At 40.5% G+C, this 11,106-nt stretch overlaps 1 protein-coding gene across 2 annotated transcripts in view; it reads left to right on the top strand.

The window, feature by feature from the left end:
• LOC109311267 (prostatic acid phosphatase-like) overlaps positions 1-8,991 on the top strand; it is a 24,869-nt gene extending 15,878 nt beyond the window's left edge. The window contains exons 5-11 of one of the 2 annotated variants that reach the window (XM_019536829.1): positions 1,832-1,930; positions 3,380-3,484; positions 4,761-4,893; positions 5,167-5,249; positions 6,157-6,263; positions 7,283-7,452; positions 8,182-8,991. In XM_019536829.1, coding sequence (XP_019392374.1) covers positions 1,832-1,930; positions 3,380-3,484; positions 4,761-4,893; positions 5,167-5,249; positions 6,157-6,263; positions 7,283-7,452; positions 8,182-8,300 — 816 coding nt within the window. In that variant the 3' untranslated portion in view covers positions 8,301-8,991. The remainder of the gene's footprint in view (positions 1-1,831; positions 1,931-3,379; positions 3,485-4,760; positions 4,894-5,166; positions 5,250-6,156; positions 6,264-7,282; positions 7,453-8,181) is intronic. The other variant, XM_019536838.1, reaches the window with a different exon arrangement.
• Positions 8,992-11,106: the final 2,115 nt, after the last annotated feature.

The following is an 11,106-nucleotide window of genomic DNA, read 5'->3' on the forward strand; positions in this document are numbered from 1 at the left end:
GTATTTAAAAAAGGACTTCTTATTGTCCTTAATCTGGGAAGCTAGTCCCAGTTCCATCTCTGCCTTGGCCTTCCTAACTACCCCTCTACATCCCCAAGCAATTCCAGAATAGTCCTCCCTGGTGATGACCCCTTCTTTCCATTGGGTGTAAGCCCCCTTTTTAGCAAGGAGACATTCCCAGATGCTTTTGGTGAGTCACAGAGGCTTGTGTGCTCTCCTGCTCCTTTTGATCCTTGTTGGGATTACCTTCCTTTGGGCTTGGAGGATCATCTCCTTAAGAAGGGGCCACTCTCCTTGGACACCTGGCTCCCCTCCCCTCCGGGACCTCAGCGCTTCTCCAACTATCCTCCTTAGCTCATTGAAGTCTGCCCTCCTAAAATCTAGGGCCACTGCCTTACTGCATGCCTTTGCTGCCTTGCGCTGGATGGTGAATTCCAGCAGGCAATGATAGCTGTCGCCCAGGTGGTCGAGCACCCGCAGCCCCCTCACCAGGTCATCACCCGTGGCCAGCACTAGGTCCAACAAGGCGTCTCCCCTGTTAAGTCCCTTTCCCCTCGACTGCCTTGTACTCTAACCCAAAGCACTTCAGAGTGCCCCTCCCCTGACTTCTTGCTAATAACATGCAAAGGCTGATAATTAAGTCTTACAGTAGAAGCAGCATTTGTTATTGTGTAATTAAACAACATTCTAAAGCCTTGTATTTCCGCCTTCAGCCTCCACAGCGTACTGCTCTCATAGAAGAAGAACACGTACTCTGAAGGGTGTTGCAATATTTCTGGTTAAAAAAATGCTGTTAAATATGCTATTAGCTAACAACTGCTACAGTTTCTGCACTCGTTAAAGAAGGCCAGGCAAGACCTACTAGCTATTTAAGTTCCACTGAAGCATCAAAGGAGGAGTTAAGTGATGAGGGTCCTCTGTACAGAGTGCATTTCACTCCTAGTATATTAGGTAGTAATGATGCTGCTGTGCAGCCTGTCACAATTCATTTGCCCTTTTTAATTCAAGGGATCTAGCCATTTCAGAATACTCCTACAGTGTCATGGCACTGTGGCTCTATCAAAAAAAAAGTCTATTTTTATACCTGAATTGTGGAACAAATTTTCAGCAGTCCTCCACTGTATCAATGATGCATTTGATATGGAAATAAGAAGTGGGGAAAGGTGACTTCAAACCATCTTTATTTTCTTGATCCTGAGGATTAGTATAACCTCAAGCCTGCTTGATAGGGTCATTCTGGCAGCCAAGTATCTGCTATAACAGGGATGTCAAACTCACCCTGGGCTAGATTTGGATCCCAGGGGTTCCTCCAGGAGCACAGCTGCAGGCCAAGATGCAGGTCCCAGGGGATGTAGGGAGCAGCAGTGGTGGCAGGAGTCCAGGTGCAGTGGTGGGCATCTGGCAGCCCAGGTCAAGCAGCAGACTAGGTTAAGGGACTGCAGCAAAGTAATTAAGAGCTATACTTGCACAGCACTCACAAATGGCTATATCCATCAGGACCCAAAGGTCCCAAATTCTGTGACAGGCCTACCTCCTAGCTCCACCCCCAACTTCTGGTAGCTGAGCAGGCTAGATAGAAGGGATCCATCAGCTAGATCTAGCCCACAGGCTATACGTTTGACACCCCTGAGCCAGAGTACCAGCATCCCAGCAGAATCATTCTCTGCCCAGTATCTAGGCAATTTGTGCCAACAGATTGGGACAAAATAGCCATAACTGACTCTGATGTACAATGATTAAGTTCTGAGTCATAGATGCACTCAAAAATCTGATTTAGGTTAGATAGCTGCAGTGTGTTTACATTTACTATAAGTTTACTGTTTTATTCCAGATGCTACATTTTCCTATTCCTAACTGTCCACATTATGATGAACTACAGAATGAAACCCAAGCATCTAGTGAACTTCAAAACAGGATGCAACCCTACCTGGTAAGAATTTAAACTTAAGTAAAGTCTAGCATTGGATCATATCTCTGTACTGACATACCTGTTAAAGGCTCCTGCAGAGAAATAGCCTCTTGTTAAAAGTAAAGTTACAAAATAGGCCAGTTTTACTGTGAAATTATTCCTGATACCTCTGAAAGCAAAATATTTAATAAAATATACTTACCCTTTTTTTAGATCATAATTTGTTACCCACTGTCTCAGGCTATTTAAAATAATAAAAAAGGGCTGGAACAGACCTCAGGTCACCTAACATAAAGCCCTGCTCAAAGCAAAAACATCCCCATTTGCCTAACCTGTACTTGAAGCTTCAAATGGCTGAGATTCCACAGCCTCCATAGGTAATCTGTTTTGATGCTTAAGCACTTTCAGAGTAAGGAAGTTCTTCCTAATATCCAACCTAAATCTCCCTTATTGCAATTTAAACCCGTTACTTTCTATACTGTCCCCTGTGAACACAGAAAACAGTTGATCACCATCCATCTTCCTTCACCAGCCTAAACAATCCATTTGTCCAACCTTTTCTCAGAGGTCTAGAAAGCATGCCATATGTTTGTCAATCTCCTCTGGACTCTTTCTAATTTGCCCACATCCCTCTCAAAGTGTGACATCCCTCTTGAAGTGTGAAGCCCAAAAGGTAGAGTAGGTCTCACTTCAGGTGAGACCTCACAAGTGCTGAATAAAGTTGAAAAATCACTTCCTGTAACGTGCATATAAAACTCCTGTTAATATATCTCAGTATGTTATCCACTTTTTTTTGCAGCAGTATCACACGGTTAACTCGCATTCAGTTTGTGGATTGCTACAACCCCTACTTCATTTCTTGAAGAATTACAGTCTCACCATTCTGTATTTGTGCATTTGATTGTTCTGTCCTGAGTGAAATACCTTATGTCTATTATTAAATTTATTTAAATATATTTCAGAACATTTTCCCAGTTCATTGAGGTCATTCTGAATCTTAATCCTGTCCTCCTGGTAGTTATGACACCCAGCATGGTGTCATCTGCAAATATATACTAAATATACACTCAATTCCAAACTGCAAGTCATTCATGAAGCTATTGACAAGTATCAGACCCAGGACAGATCCTTGGGAGCCTTACTTGATACCTTCTTTCAGTTAGATTTTGAGCCATTAATGAGCCCCTCTTCTTTAAGCAGGATGATCCAACCAATTATGCACTTGCTTTATACCAGTTTCAAGTGGGCCGTATATCCTTAGCTTCCTTATGAGAGAGTCATGATCCACAAAGCCTGTCACTTTGTCATAGAAAGAAATCAGGTTGGCTAAGCTTTTGACACTAAAAATGCCCTGAATTAGGTCTGCTCACATAGATGTTTTCCAGGATGGGGATCTATGAGTCCATATATACTCAGTGCACACAAAGATATTTTTTGTGGCATTTTATTCCTTTTATTTCTGTCTTTCAGGATTTTTTACAGACTGTGGCAGTAAATTCAGGATACGAGATGGACATTCTCAAAACACTGGGCAACTTCAAAATCTGGAATATATATGATACTCTACTTTGTGAGGTATTAAAAAGACAGAGCAAGAAAACAAATAATTCCTAAGACTTTATCCAACCAAACAAAGCCATTTAGTTTCAACAGAATAGATTATCCGCTGTTTTGCCCTGAATTTGCTTTCTTCATGGCAGTTTAACAATAAAGCACAGTTTAGTGCACTGAAAAGGATTTGCTCAAAGTATAATTCACAGTTTATAAAATACTCTATTTCTTCCCATTGTTTATCATCTCTTAAAAGGTGGGAACAAAAATACACTGTTATGCTATTTTCTCTTCTTTACCTCCCACTGTGATATGTGGTTGTTCAAGGGTTCTGAATAGCTCAAATCGATTTTCTTATAGAAAAGTAAAGAATTCACTTTAAAACAATGAGTAAGTGTAGTAAATGCTTAGTCTGGTGATTTTAAAATAGGAGGCAGCAGCAGGATCTAGTGGTTAGAACAGCGAAGTAGAAGTCAGGATGATAAGATTATATCCTGAAGACCAAGTGTAAGAAAACAGCAAGAGGAATCTGGCCAAGAGAGCACATGCACGTACCCTGCAGTCCTTTACATGGAGCATGTCTACATGAGACATTTACTATACAATTAACTAATTAGCTATGTAGTAAACTTCTCAGTGTCTATTAGGCTCGAGTAGATTAATTTACTCCGCAGTAAATGCCACTTGTAAATATAAGTACTATCCTGCTATGGAGTAAAACACTCTATAGCAGCACATGTGTAGACATTGGAGGGGCCAGTTGGGGCACAAGGATACTTCATTGTGGGGGATGCCTGCTGGTTAGCCCCGCACTGAAGCTACCTTGTGCCCTAGCCACAGCACGTTGAGCCAGGGGAGAAGCCTGGGCTGGCAGGCTGAAACCAAGGCTTCCTCCCAGCAGGGGCTGCTCCGACCCAGCTCCATGTGCTGTGCATGAATAAACTCCAAAGCTTATTGCACTGGAGTTAATTGCTCCTGGGCATGCATTCAAATGGCAATAAGCTCTGGAGTTTATTCAGACACGTAATATCATGTGTAGACACACCCACTGACTAGCAAAAACAGAGGAGGGGAGTCAATACAGCTACAAATAAACTGTATCTATTTACAGTGGAGCTCCCTCCACTATAAGGAACCTTCTTAAAAGAAAAAGTGCTTTTTAGGGAAGATGCCAGGAAATTATGTCATACTGCTATGAAACTGGGGCAAGCATGGGGACTCCAAAGTCAATCATGTAAGGTTGGACAGGAGGAAATGAATAGGAAAAAGAATAATTTTACTTTCCTTTTTTTTGCTGTAGAGAATTCACAATTATACTCTCCCTGAATGGGCCACCAAAGATTTCACAGACAAGATGCAGAAGCTGACAGAATTATCCTTATTGTCATTATTTGGAATATACAAAACAGAAGAGAAATCACGGCTTCAAGGAGGTAAATATAAAATGCACAACTCTCTGAAAGGAAGCACTGATACTTGTGTGCCAAATATGTATATTTACGCATGTAAAACTACTGAAACAGCACCATGATTTATATCTAAGTATGTTAGATGCCAGATGAAAATATGCATTTTTAAACACAGATTTTTGCATGACTGACAAGGTGGTGAAGTGTAGATGTGCCTTTAGTTTTCCTAGTTTGTAAGATTTTGGGACTTCAGTAAGAAAGTTATTCATAACATCATTTTCCCCCATATACTTTAAGGTGTCCTCATGAATGATATTTTAAAAAACATTAAAAAAGCTGCTAATCCTTCGAACAAGAGAAAACTTAGGATCTATTCTGCAGTAAGTATCTTTGGGTTTTGTTCTTTGTTTTTTTTTAATGTACAGTTGATGTGACTGTGATTGGGAATGTAGCAGAAGGGGCTTTGCATGGCTTGGCTTAGAAGCAATAACACCTTAATCACAAGTGCTGGGAAAAACATATAAGCAATGTTAACAACTCTTTTGTTATGACATCTTTTCGATATTAAAAGAAAAAATCAGATCCCTTCTCTAAACTAAGACCAAGAATGACATGATAAAATTGGATTTGTTATCTAATTGGATAAAATTTATGCAACGTGATACAGGAAACATAGGATGCACTCCTCAACTCAAGTGAACTCGTGCTTATTATTGTACAGCAAGGGAGCTCATGGGTGGAGAGCCAAAAGTAAGGCCCGCTGCTGTAGGCTGTGCAGGAGATGCCTGTTCATGCACAATGCAGGGGACTGGGAGAGTGTCTGTGGGCACATGGTGCCCAGGTGGAGATATACCCTGGGGGCTCATCGGCCCTGTGGCATGCAGCTCCCCCCAGTGCGGCCTAGGGAACATACAGGCCCTGGCCACTTAGAAATGGGACAATCCTGCTTTAACTTATAAAGTATTTAGGGTCATCTTTATGTGCTGTATAAGGATTAAAACACAACAGTTTGAATGTATTTATATCACATTCTGTGAGTATATTCACAGCGGTCACACCAGGAAAAGATTTTAATTTCTTCCCCTTCAGCTGTTTTCTGTGGGTTTTCCTGACAAGGGGACAACTGGGAGAAATAAAAAAAACAAAACAAAACAACAGGTCACAAATACAATTTTACTCTCATTCTTTTCACCAAAACTAGTAAGATTGGAAGAGAAAGGGACAGGGATAAAAACACTAAAAAGCAACTATTGTATTTCACAGGAACGTTTTTTTCTTTTTTTACAGCATGACACTACAATCGGTGCCCTGCAGGTGGCACTCAATATTTTCAATGGAAAACTGCCTCCATACTCTGCCTGCCAGTTTTTTGAACTCTATCAAGAAAGTAGCGGGCAAGTATAGATCTGCAACATGCAAATATATTTGCTTTGAAATGCCAATTTTCTGACCTCTTAAGAGCATTTTATGGAGAGAAAAAAAATCTAATAGTATTTTACTGAACAGTTCATATGCACAATGCTACATAAAATGCATTAAGAACCAACGATCATTTCAAATCCCAGTCCGTGCACGGTGGGTGTGTACATGTGAGAGAGGTTAATTTAAACAGGGAACTTGGATTTATTAGTGAGAAATAAGTAGATAGATTATTGTACCTATTTCCTTAAAACGGTACAGATACCACTTGAAGGTACTTCATAAAGCTTCTCTCAATCAAGCAACATCCTTTTTTTAGAACATGATCATACTTCCATTTAGTACAGGACTTGCATCGTAAGAAGTTTGAGCTTTGAAGATACAGGTTTCCCTCACTTTCTGCTGTACATGCGTTCCTGGAAAACGGTGCATAACTCAAATTTGCATAAAGGGAACCCATTTTACAATGTAACTAATAGGGATATGTTCCAAGACCTCAACTGTACTGACCCCCAGACCTATTTCTATGACTTTTACAAGACAATTTTGGTACTCACCAACAGCAGACAGTACATACAAGCACATGGTGCTATCATAATGGGGATGGCAACTACAGAAACACGTGTCACAGACAACGAGCAAGGAGCACAGATCCACACAGGAAACTATATTTTGGTGCACTTCACTCTCACAATGCACCACACAAAGCAGCTGACTGCAGGCTTCCACCACACCGATTGCATAAGAGTGAATTTACCTTGCATATAATACACTTTTGGTATAAAAAGGGTCATCGCATAAGAGTGAATTTGCATATACAGAACCTACATAAAGCGATGGAAACCTGTATATTTGCAAGGTTTTTATTCTCTACGAAATTGTTTGAGAATCACTTTTGTTAAACCCTGTAATTTGCAACGCGATGCGTCTTTGACCAGGAATTCTCAGATGTATGGATCTAACCTTCCTTTTTCTTTCATATGCTGTATATCAGGCAGTACAGCATTGAAATGTACTACCGAAATGACACATCAAAGGATCCTTATCTGCTCACTCTGCCAGGCTGCACACCTGCTTGTCCCCTTGAGAAGTTTGCTGAACTGGTTTCTCCTGTTTTAGTGGAAGACTGGTCCAAAGCATGTGGAAATAAAGACATAATGAGAGGTAATATAATAATGCCATGTATTTTCTGCTCATGGCATCTAAGCAGTAATTGCAGGAATGGTTGCAGACTTAATAAGTTTGCAAAGTGATGCTTTAAAATAATAGCCTGTCCTTCTGTTAAAAAATATGGGCCAAATTCACCACTGATAGGAAGTGAGATATAAATTACATTTTCTTGTATCAGGGAATTCCTGTACATAGAAAGGGGACCTTAACCCTGAGGGCAGTGTGACTGTCAGTGCTCTTCTTCAGTATTGCAGTGGTGGAAAACCAGCTTTACTTCATGTCAGGACTTTGTAAGTGTGCTACTGAGGCTGCTGAGGGGAAGAAAACTGAATCAAAGCATCATTCAGCACTTCTGGCCATGTCCCCTTCCAGCCCACAGCTTGGGTTTTCCTTTCCAGTGCTTTCCATTGTCACCATCCCACATGGTGTACAGCTCTGAAATCACAACAGATTCTTATGTATGGAGTAAGAACTACTTATATGCCTCAAGCTGAGTATCTTAGTGATTCTAGGAATGGGGTATATGTATTTATATACGTATACCATGTATGGATGTAACCAGTTACACAGAGGCATGTTCTAAAGAACAGGATTCGGCTATAAAAATATTTTTATGATAAATATTTATAATTCAGGCTATGGTATGAAAAAAAAAATCAACATGCCACACATTGATACATTTTCTTAACATGCATGGTTTTCTTTTTTCTCTTTTCTTCAAAGAAATATTCCTAGGATTGGACTTTGTCATTGCCGTGTTGTTCGTCTTTAACCTTGTGCTGTTATATCTCTTCTACCAGTTTGGAAGGTGCAGGCGTAGAAACACTTACGAAAACCTTTAAAGGGAAGTTTAAAAAAATGGGAGAAAGTAACTGGAAAACTTCTGGAGCAGACAGATGTCTTGTATTGTTTTTAGACTGCTCTCAAAGAAATGTTCTACATCCTGCAATTGTGTTTGGTCAAATCAAGCATAAGAAGTAAAACTGAGTAACAAAAGCTTGTGAAACAATATTTGTAAATCACCGCATCTTCTGCAAGGAGCATCGCTGAAATGAACCCATTTTCAGAGCTTACCTTTATATTATGAATGCGTTAACTACAGATAAAGATTTGTATAATGATTTTTATATTAATTATTGATGCTTCCAGTGGAGAAAGAGAGAATGACTGATTTTTTTCCCCTACTTGTATGTTTGGGTATGGATTATCATTGGTTTCACTTTTGTCACCATAATTTTGGTTGTAAATCAGTCTGTATTATTTTCCTTACTACTTATACAAGTTTATGTTTTTGACATTTTCAGCAGGTAAAAGCATGAACATGTTGGTACTGGTTGATACCATTATTTGCACACACAGTTACCATATTATCTGCCAAACAACAGTCAGTTTGCTTTGCAAAGATGTTATGCGTCTGTAACTCTCTCTCAAATCTGTTAAAACTCTGGGTGTTAACTATCGTATCTGCAAATCAGGCCAGAAGTCTAGTACAGCGGGATCCTGGTTGACGCCTATACTCCTTACATACCATGGTAGTACAAATAAATTAAAATAGTATGTCCATTTTCCATCATTCACACTGCTCTCATATCACTCTGTCCCTCCTGAAGTTTCTAATCACGATTAGTATTATTTCTCTATCCCTCACCTCCAGATTTACCTTGACAACTTTTAATATTAAACTCATCAGGATGTATGTTACAAATAACTCATAGTCCTGTCCAAAAACTAACTTATGAACTGCTCTGATTCTTTCCTATGCTGCATCTCTTTCATGGATCATGTTATATCAGTTCAGACTGTAAGCTCTACAGAGCAGGTTCTTGTTTCAATATATGTGTATCAAATGCACTTACATGCACTAAGTCACAGGTATACCCAAGCCTAATGGCTCATTGAGCTTGTGGTTAAGGAATGCCAGTTTCTATAAGTAAGGGACTGATGTGGCTAGCCTCCCATCCAGCCTTCTTTGCATAAGCTGTTTATAGCTGGCCAACTTTTGGCTCAAGTTTGCAGCAGGGGTCAAACATGCCACTGAAGCTTTAGCAAGGTGCCTTAACTGCTTGGTAGCAAACATGCTGCTGGTGCTTCATAAATTATTACTACTAATAAGCATATACTGATGGGATACATTATTATTGTCAAAAACAAGAATAATTTTAAGGATTTTTATGTTATGGTGATACAAAGTATGGGGTTGGCCACACTGCACTGTACACATTAGAAATGTAATGTAGAAGGGCCCTGTTACACCTTATACTGTGAGCCACACAGGAGTTAGTGCTCGCTCGAGATTGGAGCAATCACACTTCAGGCCAGCAGGGGCTTTAAGGACTGAAAGGTAAGAATCCCGTCCTCCCCTTTCCGCCTTCCACAAGTAAGCAAGTGGGGGGGGATAATAAGCAGTGATCTGGGCTACTGAGGCAGAGGGATCAGTCCAAGCCAGTGGGTGACAGGGTGTGAATGCAGTGTTTACACTAAGGTGTAGCCTAGAGTGGGTACACCTTAATGTAACATGAGCTAGGTTACATGGATCAGAGATAATCCTGCCCTGTGGTGTAACTTTAAGCCATTTAATGAGTGCTTAAAAGTAGTTTCAGGTGTTAATATGTGGACAGTCCAGGTGCTAAGAGCTCCAGGAGCCACCCAAATTACTGTGTAATAAGCCTCTTAGACATATGGACACTAAAGACAGGAACAGAAAGTATGATATTAAACACTGCAAACGTGAAGCTTCTCAAGTGTCCTTTGTCCTACAGTAACTTCAGCAGCTCAAGTGACCAACTTTTGAAGTACTGTTTCCTGCTCAGTGGTCAGATTTCACAAATAACCCTGACATTAAAACTGCCCTATTTGTGTTGGGGGAGTGTCATGATCAAATGATGGGTTTAGCTCCTAGGTGATGTTTGATGTACAATGTATTTGTGCAATGCTGCTGAAAAAAATAAATGGTATCTTTAAACGATGTTTTAGTCAAACTAGCTTCATTTTAACAGATATTTCTGATACTGGGAACCGGTATGCAATGAAAGAGTTGAGATATGATCAGACTGAAGTCAAAGCTATAACTACAGCATGTGTAGGTACACCTGGGCTAGTTTTAAACTCTCTAGCTTGGTGCTGCTAACACTGCAACTGTGCCAGCACAGAGTTCAGTGAAAGAAAGACTCACCCAGTAACCTACTTTAATAAATACTCAAGCAATTAGCTTAAACTGAACCTTGTGACTAGGGACAGATATTACACATAAACTGGTTTAAGTGATCAGAAACTGGTTTAAACCTGTAACAGAACAGATGTTCAGTGCACATAAATCAGTTTGAAAGTGGCTGAAACTGCTTTGAGATAAACATGGTTGAATGTCATATCAGACTCACCTGATTTGGGTCAAACTGGTTTATGAAATTTCTGTCCCAGACCCCTCTCTAAGTTAAACCAGACTCCCCCCACATCCCAGCATGCTCTCTGAGCTGGGCAGGGCTCTCTGCTCCACAGCACAGCTGGCCTCTCCCTTCTGCTCCCTGGCTGGAGCTTGGCAGGAACTGTAGGCGTCTGCCTGGCTTATCCCTGCTCTCCCTCCACCCCCTCTGCCTTACACAGACACACAGCATTAGTTAGCAGACCACATGCTGGCTAAGGTCCATGCTG

Source organism: Crocodylus porosus, unplaced genomic scaffold (genome assembly GCF_001723895.1).
Source record: "Crocodylus porosus isolate Cpor-Errol unplaced genomic scaffold, CroPor_comp1, whole genome shotgun sequence".
Lineage (NCBI taxonomy): Eukaryota > Metazoa > Chordata > Crocodylia > Crocodylidae > Crocodylus > Crocodylus porosus.